The sequence below is a fragment of the Micromonas commoda genome, chromosome 10 (assembly GCF_000090985.2).
Source record: "Micromonas commoda chromosome 10, complete sequence".
Lineage (NCBI taxonomy): Eukaryota > Viridiplantae > Chlorophyta > Mamiellophyceae > Mamiellales > Mamiellaceae > Micromonas > Micromonas commoda.
In genome coordinates, this window is record NC_013047.1 from 991402 (window position 1) to 1011186 (window position 19785).

Genomic DNA, 19785 nt, shown 5'->3' on the forward strand with positions numbered 1-19785 from the left:
GAGCATGGAGACCGATTTGGAGCTGAGCGACCCGAACGAGCCGCGCGTGAACCAAGACGCTTACTGCGCCCTGCCGAACGGGTTCGCCTCCTCCAGGGGCGGCTTCCTCGCGGTCTTCGACGGCCACGGACCGGTCGGTCACCTCGTGTCGCGGTACTGCAAGGATCGGATTCCGGCGAGGCTCATCGCAGACGCGCACTCGCGCGCGACGCTCATGGAGAACCCCAGGAGGGCTCTCGAGGCGGCGTTTCGCGGCGTCAACGCGGAACTGAACAGCATCGACGGTTTGGACGTGGAGTACAGCGGAACCACGGCCGTGGCTCTGCACATCTACGGCAGGCTCATCACATGCGGGTGGGTGGGCGACTCGAGGGCGGTGCTCGGCCGCGAGAACCTGGAGACGGGACGGATAGAGGCGGTCGCGCTCACGTGCGATCACAAGCCGGAGCTGCCCGCGGAGAGGCGGAGGATCGAGGCCATGGACGGCCGGGTCGCTCGGCTGATGCGTCGGGCCGACGAGAACGGATCGTTTCGCGGAGGGCCAAACTCGCCGGGCGTCGGAGAACACGGCGAGGGTCCCTTCCGGGTGTGGATGAAGAATCTGTGGGTGCCGGGGCTGTCGATGTCGAGATCGCTGGGGGACTCCATCGCGCACAGGGTCGGGGTCACCCCGGAACCCGAGATTCGGACGCACGAGGTTGTGGAGAACGACCGTTTCATCGTCGTCGCCACCGACGGCATCTGGGAGTTTGTGTCCAACGAGGAGGCGGTGGCCATCGTCGCGGCGTGCGACGCCCCCGAGGAGGCGGCGACCGCGGTGGCGAGGGAAGCGTTCAAGCGATGGAAGCAGAGGAACGACGGGGAGATGATCGACGACATCACCGTCCTGGTTGCCGCGTTGAGGAACATCGAGAGCAGGAGCGCGGCGGGCAGCAGCAGGAGGTCGAGCATGGACCGGCTCAGCCGGGGAAGCAGCTCGTCGCACGGCTCGCAGCAATCGTTAAAAGGTAGCGCGACTCGCGTTCTCGTCTGAGCCGAGTCGATTGTACACACTTAAGTGTTAGTTTACCACTCGACACGAAGAGGCGCCGCGTGACCCGAAAAACCGACCAGTCATCGCCCGCGGGACTTGGTCGACCCGTACGCCCTGCTCGCAAGGTCGTTTTTCTTCGCCGCCCTCAGCCCCGTGCGACTCACCGCCGTCCTCTTGGGCTCGGGCTTCGGGGACATCGGGGTGGAATCCCACGTGGGAGGAGCGCCGCCGCCGCCGCCGCCGCCGCGCGCCGGTGACGATCGCAAACCCCCGCTCCACGCGGACTCGGCTCGTTTCTGCGACGACGCCCCCGCCCGAGCCGCCGCCTTCCGAGCGCGAATCACCGCCGAGAAGGAACCGCCCCCGGCCGCGGCCGCCGCCTTCCCGCCGCCGCCGCCCCGCGCGACGATGGACCCGTCGGGGCCGATCTTAAAGTCGTTTGGGTCGTCGAACTTGGATGCGGCGGCTGCGTGCGCGGGGGGCGGCTTGTACCCGCCAAAATCTTCGTCGTCGTCCGACTCGGATTCCGCGACGATCGTAACCGCGCGACCGTTACGACCGTTACGACCGTTACGAGCGAGCGTCGAATCATCCGCGTCGTTGGCCGCCGCCGCCGCCGCCCGCGTTCGCTCCGCGTCCATCGCCCCGGCGAGACGCGCGCGACGCGCGGCGGATGCGGCCACCTCCCCGCCCACCTTGGCTCCCGCGGCGCCCCACCTGGACTTGGCCGCCGCGGCTCTCAGCTCCCGCTCCCTCGCGTGGGACACCTGCGCCTCCCTCGCCCGGATGGCGGCCCCCTTGAACGCACGGGAGACGGCGGCGCCCCGAACGCTGGCGAGGTGCTCGCCGGTGTCCGCCAGCCTTCGCTCCAGGGCGTCGCACTGACTTTGCAGCCGCTCGCGCGCCCTCGCGTTCTCCGCGCCGTCCACCAGCGCGGCGAGGAGCTCCGCCTTGACCTCGAGCGCGTGCCTCTTGACCGCCCGCGTCGACTTTTCGAAGGATCCTCTCGGCTCGTGCGGCACCGCGCCCATGGACTGCGTCGCGACGCGTTCGGCGCGGGCGTCCGCGTCGTCCTCGTCGCGCATGATCATGAGCGCGTCGTGGCACGCCTCCAAATCGCGATCAAGCTCGCGCCGCGCCGCTCCCGGAGTCAACGACGGTAAGTGACTCTTCAAGGCGCGGACGTTTGTGGCGGACCCCGTAAGTCGTCCGTCGTTCTCCTTGTCCGAGCCCTCGTCGTCGTGGTCCTCGTCCGAAGCCCCCGGAACGTCGTCGTCGTCGTCGCGGCCGTTCCACCGTGACGCGATCTTGGCCAGCTCGCCGGCTCTGTCCGCCGCATCCGCCAGTTGCTCCAAAACCTTCTGAAGCTCCGACACGGGCAGGTCCACGTCCACGCCCCCCGGGTTCAACGACCCGTCGCGCTTGACCATGTCCGAGATCTCCACCCGCAGGCCGTGCTCCTTCTGCAGCTGCCGCAGCGCCCCGTCGTGTTCCCTTCGCAAGCCCTCCAGCACCGCCCTCGAGTGCGCGAGCTCCCGCTCCGCCCGAGCGGCCGCCTCGTTCGCGACGTCCCTCTCCGTCACCGCAACCTGCAGCTGCAGCGTCTTCTGCGTCAGCGCAAACTCCACGTCGTCCATCGTTCCCCGCCTGGCCTTCTCCGCCTTACGCAGCAGCGCCGCGGACAGGAGCGACCACCGAAGAGTCGACCCCTTGTTGTACGCTATTCTCTCCCAATTCTCCGCACGCGCCGACGCAACCGCCGCCTTCCTCCTGGCCAACACGAGCTGCGCGTGGAGCATCTCGTGACCCTCCGTCTTCTCCTGCGACGTGGCGACGCGCCACATGGCGAGGCCGAGCATCTGAAACTGGCACCGCCGAAGTTTCCGCGTGGCTCGCTCGGCGGCGTCGTCGAAATCCTCCTTCCGAACCAAACCCCTTCCAAAGCTCACGCCCGGATCGGCATCCGGATCGGCATCATCCGGATGATGAACGTCCGAAGGGGTAACGCCACGAACGCCGTCGTCGTCGTTCGTCGAACCCCCACCGCGTCGCTCGTGCGGATCGGCGAGCGCCGAGGGCAAAACCCCCGCTCGCTCCGCCGCCGCCCTCGCTCGCCTCGACGCCGCGTGCGATCGCTCCGCGTCCGATTCCGCCTTTTCCGCGCGTACCTCCGCCTCCCTCAGCATGGACAGCGCCGCGTCGATGCGCTCGTCCGCGCGCTGCGCGTGGACCCGTTCAATCTCTTCGATAACCGCCGCGCACTCGGCGGCGTGTTCGCGTAACAGCTGTCGCGTGGTTCGAACAACGTCCACGGCTTCTCCGGCGAGCGAAGCCGCCTCCGCCTCCGCCGCGGCGACGAGTCGAACCGCGGATCTCTGACCGTGGGCGTGCGCCTCCGCGGCGCCGGCGACTTCGCCCCCGGCGTCCTTCTCCCATCGGGTGTGCGAGTATATGTGGTGGCGGAGCACCCGGCCCATGTTCTCGGCGGCTTCGTTCCACTCCACCGCGTGTTCCTTGCGCTCGGCTCGAACGGCCAAACCCGACCTTCGCGCCTGCTCGAGCTCCCGCTTGGCGTTGGCGAGCTCAGCCTCGACGTGCACCTGGTGCGCGGAGTGTCGCACGAGCACGTCCTTCTCGTTGGTGACGTGCAGCAGCTTTTCCGTCATCTCCTGCAGCCGCTTGTGCGCTTGCGAGCGTTCTTCCTGCAGGTTCTGCGCGTTGGCCTCGGCGGCTCTCAGCTTGGCCTCGGCGAGCTCGCACCTGTCAGCCTTCTTCTGAAGCCCGCTCGCCCGTTCCTCCGCCAGCTGCATCCGACGGCGGAGCTCCCTGTGGTCGCTCACGTCCCCTTCCATCTCCTCCATTCGGTCCCGTAGCCTGTCCCGTTCGTGCTCCGCGGCGTGGACCCTCTCCTTCAGCGCGGCAACCTCCTTCGCCGCCGACGACGACTCGCGAATGCGATCGAGCGCCTGTTCCTTTATGTCGTTGAGCTGCCTCGCCATCTCCGCGTCCCTCGCAGCCGCCTGCCTGCGCTCGTGGTTGCGCTCCTCCCGCGCGGCGTCGAGCATCCGCTGCATCTGCGCGAGCGTCGTGCTCGCGGCTCCGGGATTGGCCGACTCTGGACGGATCGATCCGGACGCGGATTCCGACACCGTGCTCGACCCACGCGGTCCAGCGACATGTCCGACGGACGACAAACTTGCCTGCGCCGTCGCGAGCTGCGCCCGCAGCGACGCCACCTCCCCGTCCGCACGCGCCAGCTTCGACCTGGCGTCGTCGAGATCCCTCTTGACCTCGTCGGCGTCCGCGCCTCCCTTCAAGCCCTTCAAGCTCGCGAGTTGTTGACGAAGCGACGCCACCTCTGACGACAAAGCGTCCCTCTCCGCAGCCATCTGTTGGAGCGAATCTCTCGCGCCCGCCGACGCCGCGGCGGCCGCCTGCGCGCGCATGAGGTCCCCCTTCAGGTCCTCGATCTCTCGTTCCTGCGCGTCGCGCGTCTTTGCGAGGAGCTGGTCGTAGTACTTGGCCATCGAACGGTTCTTGGCGAGCGCCTTGGACAGCTTCTCCTCCAGCCTGGCGTTCCTCGCGCTGAGGTGCACGACGTCGTAGCTCGGGTTGGACGCGCCGGGAGTGGGGTGGTGCGACGACGGGTGTGTCACGGGTGCGCCGCCGGATTGTTGATGCGTCATCGTCGGCGCAGAGGAGGGACCCGGCGTGAACCCGACCCCGGCGGCGTGCGGCGGCCCGGGCGTGCTGAACGACGGGGGGCGGGGGAACGCGGACGGGGGCGGACCGCTTGACATCCTCGGCGCGCCGCCCATGGGCCCGACGCTTCCGGTTTGGGGCATGTGCATCATCCCCGGGCCGGGACCGGCGCCCATCGGCCCCGGTCCCCCCATGACGGGCGTCTCGGCCCACGCGCCGGGTCCCGCGGAAGGGGGTCGGCCCATGCCCGTGCCCGGTACCCCAGCGCCCGGGGTCGGTCCCATGCCGTCGTTGAATGAGAACCCCTGCGACCGCGTCGAAGGTTGGTGGGGGGGGGTCAAGGAGGGGGAGGGTAGCGAGGGCGCGGTCCCAGCGTTTGGTCGTGGTTCGAGGGAAGAAACGCACGCATTTCGCGACGCGGGAGGCGCACCTGGTTGACGAAAGATGGGCCCGTTCCCTGGCCTGGGGTCATTCCCGCCGCTCGCATCTCCTCCATGAGCCTGTTCATGACCGCCGTCGCGTGCTCAGCGCGAGGCGAATGTGTGCTTCGGGAGTCTTCCGCCTCGCGGGTCGTCCGCGTCTCGTTCCCCCTTCCGAGAAATTGTCATTTTTTGCGAGGGTGCCGACGAGCAAGTGAAACAGATCTCATCAGCCCCGATGCCGCGAGTCATCGTAGCGGCGATCCTATGCTGTCTCGTCGCCGTCGCCGGTGTCGCGGCGCAGGATGGTGGAGATCGCAAACCCCCCGGGTACCTCGACCCGCTCGTGGCGAAGTACAAGCGCGCGCTCGAGACGCATCGCTCGGACCCGAGGCTGGCCCTGACGCTGTACTATAAGCTGTTGAGAAACCCGGACGATATCGCGAGGCTCTCCCCTCAGGCCTTGGCCACCCTGCACAACAACGTGGGGTCGATACACTACGAAGCCGGCGAGTCGAACGCCGCGCTGCTGCACTTTCGAGAAGCGCAGAACGCGGATCCCGAAAACGCCGAGGCGCGGGTGAACCTGGGGGTGCTGCTCTCGGAGGATTTGGAGGAACACGATGAGGCGTTGGCGCACGGTCGCAAAGCCATCGAGCTCAGGCCGGGCCACGCCAAGAGCCACCACCTCGTCGGAAACATCCTGCAGAAGCTCGGCCAGAACGCCGAGGCGCACCTCCGGTTCAAGACGGCCGAGGCGATCGCCAGCGGCAAGAGGGCGTCGGCGGCGGCATCGGGGGGGGGACGCGCGCTGTGGCGCTGGAACGCCACCGAGCTCGGCGAGATCACGCACGTGCCCGTGGGAAACGAGGCTGAGCTCGTGATGGAGACGATATCGCTCAAGCCGCCGGTGTTCAGAGTGCGCGACTTCCTCTCCCCGGACGAGCGCGCGCGGATCATCGAGCTCGCGCGGTCGGAGCTGCGGGAGAGCCACGTCGTCGCGACCGAGCCAGAACCCGCGGCGAACGCATCGTCGGCCCCCCCGCCCAGGAAGAGCCAAACCGCGTGGCTGGTCGCCGACGCCGACGACACCGGACATCTCGAGCGCGTTCGCCGACGCGCCATGGCGTTGACCGTCTTACCAAACACGGTCAAGTCCGAGCGGTTGCAGGTGCTCCGGTACGACCGCGGCGGCTACTTTGGCGTCCACCACGAGAGCACCGCGTTTCTGCGCAGATACGCGACGTTACTCTATTACCTGGAAGGTCCCGGCGAGGGCAACGGGGGCGGAACCGCGTTCCCGCTCGGGCCGGACGGCGACGGGGGCGTACGCGGGGAGGTGGCGTTGGCGGCGGCGGGTGAGGCGATCGGGAGCGGGGACGTGCGCAGGGTTTGCGACTCGTCGAGGGTGGGTGGCGTCGTCGCGACACCGACGCCAGGCGACGCGATCCTCTTTTACAACTTTGGCGCCGACGGCGAGGTGGATCGGCACGCGATCCACGCGGCGTGCGAGGTGACGGGCGGGGTGAAGTGGGCCGCGAACCACTGGTTCACGCTGCCGGAGGAGGACGCGGGCGGGAGGGAGCGCGATGAGCTCTAAGGGTTTTCGTCTTTTAAGTGACACGCATCCGTCGCGAGGCGAGGCGTCTAATGAACTCTCACTTGCGATGTGTTCGCATCTGGACTTTTCCGGAAGCGTTCCGCCGGCGGTCCTCGCGCGATGCGATGTCGAACCGTACCCGACGTCACTAGCGACCGCGCCCTCCCTTCGCGGGCTTCTTGGCCTTGCGAGCGGGGCCCCTGGCTCCCTGGCTCCCCTCGTCCTTACCCCTCGCCAGCTTTGCCACCGCCGCCCCCGACTCCACGTGCATCAGCTCCGTCGGGAGCATCATGGAGGACGAGATGCCGTCGTTCTTGAACCTGTCGTCGTCACCGTCCATCGAGTCGTCGCCGTCGACATCCTCGGCAGCTTCGTAAACCTCGAAGTCGCCGCCGTCGTGCTGCGTCGTCGGAAGAGGGGGAGTTCGCAAGCGCGTCGTCAAACGAGAGAATGAGAGAATGAGGGAAAAGGTTCAGGGTCGATCGGGCGCTCGGCTACGGAAATGGATGGCGCAGTTTTGTCAGCATGGTTGTTCCCGCGCGAGCGCGGTCGCTAACCTCTCAGGTTATCCCAATGCGAGTTATCGTCACTGCCGAGCGACTTTGAAAAACGAGAAACCCTCGGCGAGTTACTTCCGGATGAGATACTTCCGGACGAGATACTTCCGGACGAGATACTTCCGGATGAGGCACTTACCCAGCCACACAGCAGGTCCATCTTGAACGTCGCGAGCTCGTGTCCGAACAGCCTCAGCAGGATGGCGCCCTGCGGCGAGATGTGCTCCCCCTCCTTGCACAGCGCGTGATCGGCGAGGAGCTCGATGACGCCGCGGTTGAGCTTGGTGGGCATGCCGTTCTTTCGCAGCGTCGGCTCCATGGTGTGCTCCATCAGGCCTCCGTGCGGGCCGTGCACCGGTCCCTTCTCGACGACGATGGTCTCCCGGGCCACCGTCCCGGTCCTGGCGTAGTCGCTCACCTCGTACTTGGCCATGGCGGATTCCACATCTTCTTTGGTGAGGTTGGTGAACACCACTCCCGCGTGACCGCGGACGTGCTCGGCGAGCTGGTGGAGGCCGTCCCTCTGCTCGTCCTCGGGTCCCTTACCGAGCGCCACCTGCATCACCTTGTTGGAGCCCATGAAGAAACGGGAGGAATCGGCGAGCGTAGCCTTCAGCTCCTTGAAGGCGTTGTTGCGGAGGTTGGCGCATCGGAAGACGAACACGGACTGGTACTGCTCGAGGGCCTCGCGGATCTGTTCGATGAGGCCGCCCTTCCACTCCCGGTCCTTCTTCTTGGTCTGCGTGAGCGCGATGACCTTATCGCGCCTGGATTTTGGCATCTTTTCGCGCCGTCCCCTCCTCGGTCGTCAGTGCGCGGTGGAATAAAAGCGGCGGCGGCGGCGTCGGAAAGCGGCGGGCCGATGGATGCCGGGCGGTCGCGGCGACCTGCGCGCCGTGTGCTGAGCCGACGGCGGTTTCGGTCGGTGCGTGCGCTCCTCGCTCCTTGAGCTAAGCGCGCGTGCGACGTCTCCGCCTGGGATGTGCCCGGGGCTTTTCGTCGGCGACGGCGTGTGTGATGAGACCCCTTCGGCGGTGCAGTGCGTCGGCAGGCTGCGGTACGGTTTTTTTTCTCGTCGCGGGCGCCTTCGGCCGAGGACCCGCACGCGTATTTGGTATGGATGCAACGCAGTTCGAGGTTTGAATTCGTAAATAGTTTGCCCGTTTCTATGAGCCTTCGGTTAGGAACAGGCAGTCCGGGGGGGGAAATGGCCGAATTTCTCGCGATCTCGCGATGGGCATTCAACATCGCGTCGCTTGTGGAAGTTGTAACACTTCTCGGGAGCAACAACCGGGGCGGCGTCGGGCAGCGCGACGACGCGCGCCATGGCCGAGGAAGCCAGGCCGAAGCTGTCGATCAAGACGGAGCGACCCGTCGGTCAGCACGTCGTGCCTCCCAGTCCCACGACCCTGCTCGACAACGGTGCGTCCCGCGCGCCGTGACCCCGCCCCCGCGCCCCGCGTCTCTCGGTTTGCCAACTCGATGCGACCCTCCCGAGACGTCCTCGAGACTGGTTCGCCATACGAATGCTGACACCGGCCAACCCCCCCCCGACGCGCGCAGTGCCCTTCTCCCCGACGGACGGGATATGCACCCCGAGCCCCAAGAGCTTCATGGGGGCTTTCATCGACAACAACGGCGCGGTCCAGCACCGCCCCGCGCCCGGCGGATGGTGGGAGTGGCAGGCGAGGCAGGTCGCCGCCGCGCACCAAGCCGCGGGAATGAACCACATGGGCGTGGGCGTGCCCCCGATGGCGGTGCCCCCGCCGAACGTTCACCCCGCGGCGTTTTACGCCCAGTACTACGCCCAGCTCGGAATCGCCGGCCTGGCGCCCTATCAGGTCGCGCCCAACGGGATCGTACCGCCGAGCCCGAGGCCCGAGGAGGCGCGGCGCGCGCGGGGACCCGGCGGCGGCGGTGACGCGTCGTCATCATTCAACTCATTCGACGGGGGATCGTTCCCGGCGTCGGCGGATGGTTCCGCGTCGTCGTCCCCGGGGGCGTCGCCGGGCGCGACGGGGGGTTTCTTCCGCCCGAGCGTCCCGGGCGCCAGCGCGTCGCCCGGGACGGGGTTCGGGTTCGCGTTCGACCGCGTCCAAGGCGGTGGACCCATGAATGCTCATGACCCAAGCGGTGGCGCGGGGAAGCAAGGAAGGAGGAGCTCCCGCGGCGGCAGGGGTTCCCGCGCGGCTCGGGCGAGGCGGCGATCGGCGGAGAGGGCCGAGGCGGCGGGGTTGGCGTCTCCGGGGGAGGACGCCGGGGCGGGCGGGGAGTGAGCGAGACGGGTTTTGACCGCGGAGGTCTGCGACGTCGTAGCGCGTGTCGAGTCGGTGACTGAATGTAGACTGCTTTTCAGTGAAGATTTATTTGCTCCGCGTCTGGCACCCGCCTCGCCTCGACGGAGACGTCCGGGACTCCGCGGTGTGCCCCGGGGGTGCCCCGGGGCGGCGCGTCACGGATGGTTGGCACGGATGGCGTCACGCGCGATGGTGCGCGCGAGTCGCGCCGGTGCGACGCCATCGGCGGCCGCGGCGAAGCGTCGCGCGCTCGGCGGGGAAAACGGCCAATCGAGACGTGCGTTGGGTTGTTGAGAGCCCTCCGCGCCCCCATTTCAAAATCCTCGGAGCTGTCCGCGCATTGCGTCGTCGCGCCGTCGCACCGGGCGCGATGCTGACCGAGCGTCCGAGCTCGCGGAAGGCGCCCGTGGCGGAGGCGGAGAACATCCCCCCGCCTCCTCGCCGCGGGGGACGCCCGTCCAAGCCCGTCGACGCGGGTGGACCGGCTCGGACCTCATCGGCGCCGTCGCCGACGACCTGGATCCCCGAGGACGCCACCCCGTGCGGCGAAGGCCATCGCAGCGTGGAGTCGCAGTATCAGGACGCGCTCAGGGCGCTGGACGCGGACAGGGAAACCCTCCGGCGGGAGGTGGAGAGGGTCATCGCCGCGGACGCCGCGAGGGAGGGCGAGCACGCGTCTCTCCGCGACAGATGCGCGGAGCTCGAGCGCGAGCTCAAGGACGCCCGCGCCGCCGCCGCCGCCGCCGACCCGAACGACGACGACGACGACGACGACCGTCGGCAGCGGCAGCCGGCCACGCTCGCCATGGTGCGCAGGCTGCGGCAGGAGCTCAGCGAGGCGCGCGCGGCGGCGGCCGAGGCGGCGCGTGCGCAAGTGGACAAGATCCAAACGTTGTCCTTCTCGGGCGCCCCGGACGAGACGGAGCTCTCCGCCGTTCGCGTCGAGATCGATCGAACGCGCGCGGAGATGGCCGCCGCGCTGGGCGAGGTATCAGCCGCCGCGAAAGACAGGGACGATGCGCTGGAGGAGGTGCGCGTGGAGCTCGGCGTGCTCCAGGCGGAGCGAATGCGCCTTCGCACTCGCGTCGATTCGTTTGGGAAGAAACTCCAAGCCGAGTCCACGTCCCAGGGGTCCACGGCGGACGCCGCGGGTCTTCGCGCGCGGGTTCGAGACCTCGAGGCGACCAATGCATCTCTCCTCGCGGACGCCGAGCGGTTCGAGTCCCTGCGGGTCGAGACGCGCGCGCTCGCCGAGTCAATCGCGGCGGATGCCACGCGGTCGGCGGAGGCGGAGGACGCCATGCGACGCGAGATACGAACCGTCAAGTCTGAGCTCAAGCTGGCGCGGCACCGGCTCGAGGAGGAGCGGAAACGACGCGAGGACGCGGAGGAGGCGACGGAGCGCGAGCGGCGCGGCGCGGAGGAGGCGCGCCGGGTCGCGGAAGAGGCGACGGCGGCGAAGACCAAAATCCAAAGCCAAATCCAAAAACCAAAAATCCAAAAACCAAACCGGCTTTTGGACCCGGAGGCGCTCGCCGAGGTCGCCAACCTCCGATCGGACCTCCGTGACGAGATCGCGCTCGTTCGCGGGGCGCTCGAAGAGATGGACGCGTTGGCGTCGGCGGTGCACGAGGGGAAGGGCGCGTTGGCGGCGGTAAAAGCGGATCTGGAGCGCGCGAGGATCGACGGCGACGCGGCGGTTGACGCGGAGCTCGAGCGACTTCGCGCCGAGCTGGCGCGCTTCGACGGCGAGACCCGCGCGGACGTCGTGAACGTGACCCGCACGCTCGCCACTACGCGAGCTCGAATGGATGAGGCGGAGGCTGAGGCGGAGGAGGCGCGACGGGCGGTCCGGGCGATGGAAGGGGAGGTGGCGAGGGTGTTGGACGCGTCCGCGGGGGTGGTTGCCGAGAAGGAGGCGCTGGTGGCGGAGGTCAACGCTCGAGCGAGGGAGCTGGCGGACGAACGCGCGGAAGGGGAGCACCGACGCAGGTCGCACAACGCGGAGATGGAGGAGCTCCAGCGGCAGCTGTACGCGCTGATGCGGGACCGCGAGGAGGCGCTCGCCAGGTTTCGGCACGAGAGGAACCGGTGGGGGGACGAGTTGCGAGAGGCGAGGATGGGGCGGACGAGTTCGAGTTTCGGGGGGACGACGAGACGCGAAACGGACGGATCGCGGTCGACGGCGGGTGGGTTCGGCCGCGAGTTCGCGCCCCACGTCGCGTCGCGAGCGCCTTCGTCGTTTACGTCGACCGAGTCGTTTCCCCGCGACGACGACGGCGACGACGACGTCTCGCGATCGTCGTCGTCGTTCGCCGCTACCCGAAGGGGGGGGCACGCCCGCGACGGCGCGATGCCTTCGTTCGCGCCCCCGCCCGCGTCGTCGCCGATCCCGGGCCCGCCGCCGCCGCCCCCGCCCCCTCCGGGAGCGCATTCGCGGCCGACGTCGGCGGCGAGTTTGTCCGTCTCGTCGCGATCGAGTTCGAGTCGATCAAACGGGTCGTCAGTCGCGAAGGGCGCTCGCGAGTCGGCGAACGAGCTGGTGAACGCGCTCGCGGCCGGCGGCGGGCGGCGCGGGGTGTCGTCCTCGACGTCCTATTGAGACGCGCGTCGAGTCGACTGGGTTTGTTCGACTGGGTTTGTTTGACTCGTCACGGTGAAGCCCTTCGATTCACAAAACTGATTCGCTACAAATTTTCACATCCGGCGCGCCGCGCTCTCGCCTCGACACGCGCGCGCCCCGACCACCCTCCCGGCGCGAACGTACGCCGCCGACGAAACGACTCCCATCGTCGACGCGTTCGCGTCGAGTCGTTACAGCCGTTACAGCCGTTACAGACGAGCTCAGAAGAAGCCCTTGGCGTGCTGGCCGAGGATCTCGCCCGCGGAGATCATGTGCGCGAGGGAGCCCCACGCGGCGACGTCCACAATGGTGAAACCGGCGGGATCGCGGGAACCGACGACGGGGCGCTCAGCCTCGGTCATGGTGTAGGAGTCTGCGTGTGACGGGATTGGGACGGGGGTGGGGTGGGTGGGTCAGCGCGGGTCCACGGGCGACGGGGACACGGGTGGAGAGTTTTCAGCTGCGTAGGGTCAGCACGCACCGGAGCCGGTGTAGTTCTTGTTGACGGTGGGCGCGAGACCGAAGCGGCCGGCGAAGAGGCACGCGGCGGTGTTGACGCACACGATCTGCGGTGGAAAAATGTGGATCGATCGTCAGCGTCGGTTATCGCGTCGATGCGTCGCTTCGGGGGACCGGGCGGTCGATCCGGGTCGCGCCCGGTGTTCGTTCGTTGTTTGCGGGTAAAATCTCATCCCCGAAGTGGCCCGAGGAGGGCCCCCCGCCGCGTCGCTCAGGAGGGATACGTACCACGTTCTCGGGGGAACCGATGGACCAGTCAGCCTTGACGGACACATCGCGCTTGACGGCGACGACCTGCGATCGGGAACGGGGGCACGCCGGTCAGTTGTCCGGCATCACGCTACATACAAAAACTCGCGCCACGCTCGGGCTGGGAGCGATGGGAAACTTTTCGTCCACGGGCGGATGGCGCCCTCGGCCGGGGAGCGCGCGCTCACCTTCTTGGCGTTGAAGGTCTTGCGCTGGGTCGCGAACTGGGGGCGGACGGCGGTGGCGGAAGCGATGGCCTGCATCTTTTCAGTTGTTGCGTGTGCTGATATGGTTTACGGAGGAGGGCGTCGCGGCGGATTTCGGCAAAACACGGGCCAACCCGAGCAGGAAAATCCATTCTGCTCGTCCGCATCCAATCAGAATGCGCAGAGACTTCCAGCGCGTGGCGCGCTTCAGGATACATATGGGAATGATTAACTCGAGGATGACTCGTCCCGCCCGGGGGCCCATTTTGTGATGATCAGAAAATCGCACCGGAAAAAAACTGGACCGCGCGGTTCGCAGCGGTGGCGCCCGACACTCGAAACCCAATGACGCGCATACATTCATGAGATTCAGAGTACAACGGGATGATCCCCGCTACGCGCTCGCGCCGCCCTCCGCCTTGGTCGCCACCTTGATCTCCAGCAGCGACTCCACCACCGTGCGGCAGATGGGGCACTTGTTGTTCTGGTGGCGCAGCATTCGCGCGCACCCGCTGCACATGCACATGTGCCTGCACGGCAGCACCGTCGTGTCCCGCGGCTCCGAAAGGCACACCACGCACTCCTTACCGTCGTCGCCAGCCTCCGCCCCGGGCATCCCACTCGCCCCGCAGTTCTCGATGCCGAAGATCTCCTGAAGCTCGTAAGACACCCCGTCGACCCAGATCTTCTGCTTCACGACCGTGACGCCCCACGACCCGTCGTCCCGTCTCGACAACGTCGCGTACGTCGTCTGCGACTGCACCCAGGTCTCCAGCTTGGCGCCCGCGGGTTCCGGCAGCGACACGGTGTCCAAGCCCCCGTCGTGCCCGGGCGGGACGCCGGTGACGCACTCCAGCCGAATCACGAGCGGATACGAGTTCGGCGACGCCGTCGTCAACGCGTCGGCGGGAACCGAGTCGAGGTCCAAAACCCCAGTGGGCTCGTCGAACGCCTGGCCGAGACCCCGCCGGTGCTTGCTCCGCGCCGGACGAGCGCGGTCGCCGTGCGGAAGCGAGAGCGCGCAACCCTCCTTCGGGTTTTCGCACGCCGCGAGAAAAACCGAAGCCCAGCACTCGACGTTGGCGTCAAAGTCGAACGTTACCCTTAGTTTGGAACCGCCGCCCCCCCCCACGGGGTGGACGGCGAGCGTGTTCTTCTTGAGGTTGACGTGGTTACGGATCGTGGACGTGCGCGTGGTCTGCTCGCCGCCCTGCTGCTGCTGCTGCTGCTGCTGCTGCTGCTGTTGCTGCTGCTGTACGCCGTAGGGCGCGGGCATCACGAAGTTGTTGGGCTGCGCCGCGGGGCGCTGATTGAACTGGCCGTAGAGCTGCCCGTTGTTCGCGGGCGCGGGCTGGCCGTAGTACGCCTGTCCCTGCTGCGCGCGCGTGGGGGGTGGGGCGGGGGTGGGGCGGGTCAGAGCCGAGTTTTTTTTCGAGAGGGCGCGTCGATGACTCCGGTGTCTTTTTTTGTTGCCGGCGAACGGCGCGCGCGCGGTGCCGCGGGGTTCGTTCGCCACGCGCGGGTTCGGCCGGGGGCGGGCGCGGGGGCGACCTTCGAACGTACCGGCGGGACGGGGTAGCGCTGCGGAGCCGGGCGCGATGACGTCGTCCCCATCCCGCGCTCGTCCACGGAGGAAGCGACCGAGCGGAGGAAGCGGAGATGGCACGCGCTGCGGACGCGGGCGCGCGGGGGGAGATCTCGCGACGCCGGGCGGCGAGGGTTTCGAGGGTGCGCGGGTTCGCGCGGGCGTCGTGTCGCGGGCGCGTGGGGCGCGGGCGCGGGGTGACGCGCGAGGGCCGAGACGCTGACGCGCGCGCGACTCCTGAGTGCCGGAAGCGAGCCCCCCCCCTTCCGCGGACTCTTCGAGAGTTCGGAGGGTCCTGGCTGGGCACTACGTCACCCCTGAACTGCTGAATTTTCGTCCATTTTGGCCGGTTTTTGAACCCTCGATAAATGCGCACAAGAGACACGGTCACAAAGCAGATCCAATTCACTCGTATTTGCGAGTTTTGAATTTCTCGATCCATACTGGTCCACATACGAATCGCTCGAACTTTCCATTTTTCAAGACGTTTGCTGACGCGGCGCGAATCTCGCGCAGTCGTTGTAGCGCCGGACGTCTCGGCTCCCGCGGCCGTCGTCGCCATGGCCGCGACCCCCGCATCCGCCCGCGTCTCCCCTCGTCTCCCACCGGACACCCCATCGCGCATCGCGTCGCACTGCGCCGCGATGTACGCCAAGGGCGCCGTCGCCGCGCTGTCCATGCACAGAGTCGCGCGGTACGCGTCGAGATCGAAACGGTTGCGCACGCTCGCCGCGAGGTGCGTGCTCGTCAACGGAGTGGTGTTCCTCGGGTCGCTCGCGGTGCTGGACCACGCGCTGGTGCCCTTCATCGGCTGGGTCCTTCACAGGTGGACCGCGGCGGACGCGGCGGGCGGCGCGGGCGGCGGCGCGGGCGGGAGATCATCCCTCGCCGCGAGCGCGTCGTCGTCGTTCCTGTGGACCGCGCGCGCCGCGTGGCTGTATCCGACCTACTTCGCGAGCACGGTGGTCAACTCGTTCACCGCGGGGGAGATGGCGCGGATATCGTGCGCGCTCGCCGCGGAGGACGACGCCGCGCGCGCGCTGGCGCGACGACGAGTGACGGGCTCGGTCGAGCTCGACGCCGGGGACTCCGAGAAGAAGGACGGAAGTCGACGGGGGGGCGTCGCCGGGCTCGCCGAGGCCGTGTACCACGTGCTCATCGTCAACAGCCTGTTCGCGCAGATCACCGCGCTGTCGTTCGTGCTCACCGGGCCAATCGGGACGTGGGTCACCCGCGCGCTGCAGACGTGGCTGTACGCGTACTACTGCCACGACTACCTGTGGAGCGCCCGGGGAAAACCGCCAGGGTGGCGCGTTGCGCACTTCGAAGGTAACTGGTGCTACTTTGCCGGTTTCGGCAGCCCGATCGTGCTGATATCGGCGATGAACCTGTCCACGTTCTACGCCGCCGCGGTGCAGGCGATGGCGTTCCCGGTGTTCATGATCGCCGCCATCGCGAGCGGGGGCGAGGACGCCGAGGTTTGTCTCGAGGGGAAAAACGCGGCGCGGACGAGGCAAGGCGCGTTCCCGGTGTTCCACCTGGCGAGCGCCTCGGCGCGCGCGGTGCTCAGGTTGGCGGGCGTGGGCGGCGGCGCGGGCGACGGGGGTGCGAAGCGGACGAAGGGAGAGTAGGCGGACGCCGTAGATCCTAGCTAGTAGAGGTGTGATTCAACGTGTCGTGTCGTGTGTCTGGTGGCGTGTTAAAGGTCACGCGCCGTTGGTCGTCTCGCGGTGAGGGACCGCCGCGGCGCTGCTCGCGTCCGTCCCGGGAGGCGCGGACGTCGGAGGAGGGACCCCGTCCACGGCGAGTTCGATGACGGTCGCGTTCGTCGATGACGATCCGTGGGACCCGTCGTCGTGCGTCGGGAGCAGGGTGCGAGTGAGGCGAAGGGCCTCCTCCTCGGCGCTTCGCTCGCGCCTCGCCGCCCTCGCGCGCGCGCAGTCGGCGCACCAGCGGAGGAGCGTCGCGCGGCCGAGCGCGACGACGACGAGAGCGAAGGCTGCGACGACGACGCCGACGAACTCCCACGAGCTCTCGCGATCGTGCGGGCGGAACGGTTCGGCCATCGGCGGACGCGACGGACGCCTCGGGCGGTGCGCGGCGTCGCCTCTTTAACGTATCGCCCGTGGAGATCCGCGGCGAAGATGCGATCGCGTCGAGGCTGGCGACGTGGGGATATTTATGTTATCCCGCCGCGCCCCAGAAGCGACCCGCGCGCGGCGTACGGACGCGCTCGCGCACGACCCGTCACCGGGCTAACGACCGCGGCGTTCCACGCGCGCGCCCGTCTTCCCCGCTCGCGCGCCCCGCGCCTCGCGCCGACGCCGGCCCCACGTTCAACCCCGGCGACGATGTTAACGATCACGGCGCCAGGTCGCGTGCTGACACGGACGTCTCCGATCGGCCCGACCGCCCCGCGCGCCGCCGCCGCCGCGCGCGCCCCCGCGTCGCTCGCGCCCGCGTCGCTCGCCCGTCTCGATCGAAACAAGACGCGCGGGCATCGCGGCCGTCGCGCGGGCCTCCGAGCTGTCGCGTCGCATGGCTCCGGCGTCTCCCCCGACGCTGCGCACCTCCTCCCGCGATCGTCGTCCTCGTCGTCGACGGTTGGAGCGTCTCCTCGCGCGGTCGTGGCCGAGATCGCCGCCAAGCCGCCCGCGCCTCCCCCCGCCGTCGTCGCCAACGACAACGCGTTCTACGCCTTCTGCCGCGCCAACTGGCCGGCGTTCGTCGTGGTCCAGACGTGCGCGCTCACCGGCGCCGTCGTCAGCGGCGTGAGCAGCCGGAAGAAACGCATCGAGCTCGAGCTCATCATGAAGAAGTACCGCCGGATGATGGACCGCGTCGACGACATGACGTGCACGTTCGACTGGGACCTCGGCATGGAGCAGTGCACGGACGACTGGCCGGGAAGCACGGAGCTCGCCATCGCCAAGATGCTCCTCGACGAAAACGGTGACGCCGACGCGGTAAGTTTATTTTAATCTTTGTACTTGTATGGGCAATTAGACTGACGTGGTTTTTTATTAACAGGCGCTCGTTAAGTTCGCCGAAGCTAAAGCCGCGGTGGTCAAAGCCACGGACGGGTTACGAACTCTCGCGGGCGACGCCAAGGCGACGAGCTCGTGGGTGAGCGCGGGTAAGGGCGCGGCGCTCGCGCTCGTGAGCAAAGGGACCGAGGAGACGCTGAGGGCGGCGGTGGAGGAGCTGAAGACGGTGGCGGCGGCGGCGGAACGGGAGGGGGACAGCACGGTGTACGGGATGCTGGGCGACGTCCTCACGGACCTCGGGGACTACGCCGAGGCGGGCGAGTACTACGACAAGGTGCTCGCCATGGACTGAAAACTCGTCTCGCGTAGTCGTCCTGTTTTTCCATTCGTATTACCTTCGGTACGAAGGTACTTGTAACGGTATCCAAGATTATGAGCCACGCACGCGGAAAAAGTAGAATATTTTATTTACAACATGTTGAAAATCGTCGCCACCAGAGCTACGAGGATGCCCGTGAGTCCCGTGGCGTGGTCGTCCTCGTCATTGACGGACTTCGGAGGAGGTGGAGGCGGTGGTGAAGATGATGGCGATGGAAAAGGCGGCGGTGGCGGCGGTGGCGGCGGCGGACTGGGGTTTGTGTTGCACGCCGCCGCGGTGAGCGTTCCCAAGGAACAACTACTCGAACCGGTGGCATAATATCCCTCGTCGCATTCCGGCTGGCACGACGAGCCACTGGCCAAGGAGCTGGTGCAATCGCCGACGGCGCCGTTTGCCGGCGGCGAAGATGCATCGCACGGGGCTGGGGAGCACGCTGCGCTCGTCAGCACCCGATCCAAACACGACGACGTCCCCGAGACTGTGTATCCCGCGTCGCACGTGGGCTGACACGACGATCCGCTCACAAGGGTGTCCGAGCAGGTGCCTGCGGCGCCGTTTGCAGGAGGCACGGCGGCGTCACACGCGTTGTCTTTGCGAACCCAAGCGGTGGGTGGACCATCATATGAGCATGCCGAGCTCGTGTACGACGTGAACTCGCTGCAGGCGGTGTGGGTACTGTGGGTACTGCGGTGGGGGCAATCAAAGGAGCACGCGCCACACGGATTGGCCCAGCATGCGTCGTTGTCGCAGGCCCCCCCCGCGCCGTCCTCGCAGTCGATTTCAGAACCGGAGCCTGTACATTCGGGAGTTCCACCTTGTGCCCCCGAGCTACAGCACGCGGTGTTACTGACGACCGGGGGATCAAATCGGTAGCCGCAATTTGCGTACCTCGCTTGCCAGGCGGTGGCGCCATCGAACATGGACTCCAAGTCCGTGACCTGCGAGGTATCCCACGAGCCGATGGCTTGATTGAACGCGGTGGCGTTCAAGAACATGGAACCCATATCTGTGACCTTGGAGGTATCCCACGAGCCGATGGGTTGATTGAACGCGTCGGTGTTTCGGAACATGTACTCCATTCTCGTGACCTGCGAGGTATCCCACGAGCCGATGGGTTGATTGAACGCGGCGGCACCACTGAACATGCCATCCATGTCCGTGACCTGTGAGGTATTCCACGAGCCGATGGCTTGATTGAACGCGGCGGCACCATTGAACATCCAAGACATTTTCGAGACCTGCGAGGTATCCCATGAGTCGATGGGTTGATTGAACGCGGCGGCACCATTGAACATGCCACCCATGTCCCCGACCTGCGAGGTATCCCACGAGCCGATGGGTTGGTTGAACGAGGCGGCGCCAGAGAACATCCACTCCATGTCCGTGACCTGTGACGTATTCCACGAGCCGATGGGTTGATTGAACGCGGCGGCACCATTGAACATGGACTCCATTCTCGTGACCTTGGAGGTATCCCACCCGGTGATGTCTTCGTTGAATGAGCTCGTGTCAAAGACGATGCCCCCGCACCAATGTGCACCGCCCCAACGCCCGGGGGGGCAATATGTAAACAACTGATACATATCCGTCACGAGGCTCGTGTCCCAGTCGGGCATGTTGTCGCAGCCC

At 67.5% G+C, this 19785-nt stretch overlaps 12 protein-coding genes across 12 annotated transcripts; 6 read left to right on the forward strand and 6 right to left on the reverse strand.

The window, feature by feature from the left end:
* Positions 1–46: 46 nt before the first annotated feature.
* On the forward strand, positions 47–889 carry MICPUN_68357 (predicted protein; the record flags this gene model as incomplete). The annotated part of the gene is made up of 2 exons (XM_002508541.1): positions 47–506; positions 564–889. Coding segments are annotated over 2 exons (786 nt in total), but the record flags the coding sequence as incomplete, so codon positions are not given.
* Positions 890–1113: 224 nt separating this feature from the next.
* On the reverse strand, positions 1114–5243 carry MICPUN_62132 (hypothetical protein; the record flags this gene model as incomplete). Its single annotated transcript, XM_002508821.1, has 2 exons — positions 1114–5040; positions 5166–5243. 2 exons carry the CDS (start codon positions 5241–5243, stop codon positions 1114–1116), a joined length of 4005 nt encoding a protein of 1334 aa, XP_002508867.1.
* Positions 5244–6037: 794 nt separating this feature from the next.
* On the forward strand, positions 6038–6754 carry MICPUN_102832 (predicted protein; the record flags this gene model as incomplete). Its single annotated transcript, XM_002508542.1, has 1 exon — positions 6038–6754. One exon carries the CDS (start codon positions 6038–6040, stop codon positions 6752–6754), a length of 717 nt encoding a protein of 238 aa, XP_002508588.1.
* A 552-nt stretch (positions 6755–7306) lies between these two features.
* MICPUN_85635 (predicted protein) lies at positions 7307–8092 on the reverse strand (the record flags this gene model as incomplete). The annotated part of the gene is made up of 1 exon (XM_002508822.1): positions 7307–8092. One exon carries the CDS (start codon positions 8090–8092, stop codon positions 7307–7309), a length of 786 nt encoding a protein of 261 aa, XP_002508868.1.
* Positions 8093–8599: 507 nt separating this feature from the next.
* On the forward strand, positions 8600–9686 carry MICPUN_109077 (hypothetical protein). Its single transcript, XM_002508543.1, has 2 exons — positions 8600–8733; positions 8875–9686. The coding sequence occupies exons 1-2, from the start codon at positions 8637–8639 to the stop codon at positions 9585–9587; spliced, it is 810 nt and encodes a 269-aa protein (XP_002508589.1). The 5' UTR covers positions 8600–8636; the 3' UTR covers positions 9588–9686.
* A 292-nt stretch (positions 9687–9978) lies between these two features.
* Positions 9979–12210, forward strand: MICPUN_62136 (hypothetical protein; the record flags this gene model as incomplete). The annotated part of the gene is made up of 1 exon (XM_002508544.1): positions 9979–12210. One exon carries the CDS (start codon positions 9979–9981, stop codon positions 12208–12210), a length of 2232 nt encoding a protein of 743 aa, XP_002508590.1.
* A 32-nt stretch (positions 12211–12242) lies between these two features.
* On the reverse strand, positions 12243–13281 carry PSAK (photosystem I subunit X, chloroplast precursor). The gene is made up of 4 exons (XM_002508823.1): positions 13188–13281; positions 12979–13044; positions 12713–12797; positions 12243–12604 (listed from the first exon to the last, which is right to left on the reverse strand). The coding sequence occupies exons 1-4, from the start codon at positions 13260–13262 to the stop codon at positions 12453–12455; spliced, it is 378 nt and encodes a 125-aa protein (XP_002508869.1). The 5' UTR covers positions 13263–13281; the 3' UTR covers positions 12243–12452.
* A 271-nt stretch (positions 13282–13552) lies between these two features.
* MICPUN_62138 (hypothetical protein) lies at positions 13553–14819 on the reverse strand (the record flags this gene model as incomplete). Its single annotated transcript, XM_002508824.1, has 2 exons — positions 13553–14577; positions 14769–14819. The coding sequence occupies 2 exons, from the start codon at positions 14817–14819 to the stop codon at positions 13600–13602; spliced, it is 1029 nt and encodes a 342-aa protein (XP_002508870.1). The 3' UTR covers positions 13553–13599.
* Positions 14820–15315: 496 nt separating this feature from the next.
* On the forward strand, positions 15316–16477 carry MICPUN_109079 (hypothetical protein). Its single transcript, XM_002508545.1, has one exon. It carries the CDS (start codon positions 15351–15353, stop codon positions 16419–16421), a length of 1071 nt encoding a protein of 356 aa, XP_002508591.1. The 5' UTR covers positions 15316–15350; the 3' UTR covers positions 16422–16477.
* A 19-nt stretch (positions 16478–16496) lies between these two features.
* On the reverse strand, positions 16497–16856 carry MICPUN_62140 (predicted protein; the record flags this gene model as incomplete). The annotated part of the gene is made up of 1 exon (XM_002508825.1): positions 16497–16856. One exon carries the CDS (start codon positions 16854–16856, stop codon positions 16497–16499), a length of 360 nt encoding a protein of 119 aa, XP_002508871.1.
* A 155-nt stretch (positions 16857–17011) lies between these two features.
* MICPUN_106187 (hypothetical protein) lies at positions 17012–18216 on the forward strand. Its single transcript, XM_002508546.1, has 2 exons — positions 17012–17756; positions 17821–18216. Exons 1-2 carry the CDS (start codon positions 17142–17144, stop codon positions 18127–18129), a joined length of 924 nt encoding a protein of 307 aa, XP_002508592.1. The 5' UTR covers positions 17012–17141; the 3' UTR covers positions 18130–18216.
* Positions 18217–18223: 7 nt separating this feature from the next.
* On the reverse strand, positions 18224–19739 carry MICPUN_53851 (hypothetical protein; the record flags this gene model as incomplete). The annotated part of the gene is made up of 1 exon (XM_002508826.1): positions 18224–19739. One exon carries the CDS (start codon positions 19737–19739, stop codon positions 18246–18248), a length of 1494 nt encoding a protein of 497 aa, XP_002508872.1. The 3' UTR covers positions 18224–18245.
* Positions 19740–19785: the final 46 nt, after the last annotated feature.

Excerpts from the sequence above, each read along its gene's own strand:
- MICPUN_109077 (XM_002508543.1), top strand. The coding sequence starts at position 8,637 with ATGGCCGAGGAAGCCAGGCCGAAGCTGTCGATCAAGACGGAGCGACCC. Across the intron at positions 8,734-8,874 it reads CACGACCCTGCTCGACAACG|TGCCCTTCTCCCCGACGGAC; the intron begins GTGCGTCCCGCG and ends CGACGCGCGCAG.
- PSAK (XM_002508823.1), bottom strand. The coding sequence starts at position 13,262 with ATGCAGGCCATCGCTTCCGCCACCGCCGTCCGCCCCCAGTTCGCGACC. Across the intron at positions 13,045-13,187 it reads AGACCTTCAACGCCAAGAAG|GTCGTCGCCGTCAAGCGCGA; the intron begins GTGAGCGCGCGC and ends TCCCGATCGCAG. Across the intron at positions 12,605-12,712 it reads CAAGAACTACACCGGCTCCG|ACTCCTACACCATGACCGAG; the intron begins GTGCGTGCTGAC and ends CGTCACACGCAG.
- MICPUN_109079 (XM_002508545.1), top strand. The coding sequence starts at position 15,351 with ATGGCCGCGACCCCCGCATCCGCCCGCGTCTCCCCTCGTCTCCCACCG.
- MICPUN_106187 (XM_002508546.1), top strand. The coding sequence starts at position 17,142 with ATGTTAACGATCACGGCGCCAGGTCGCGTGCTGACACGGACGTCTCCG. Across the intron at positions 17,757-17,820 it reads AAAACGGTGACGCCGACGCG|GCGCTCGTTAAGTTCGCCGA; the intron begins GTAAGTTTATTT and ends TTTTATTAACAG.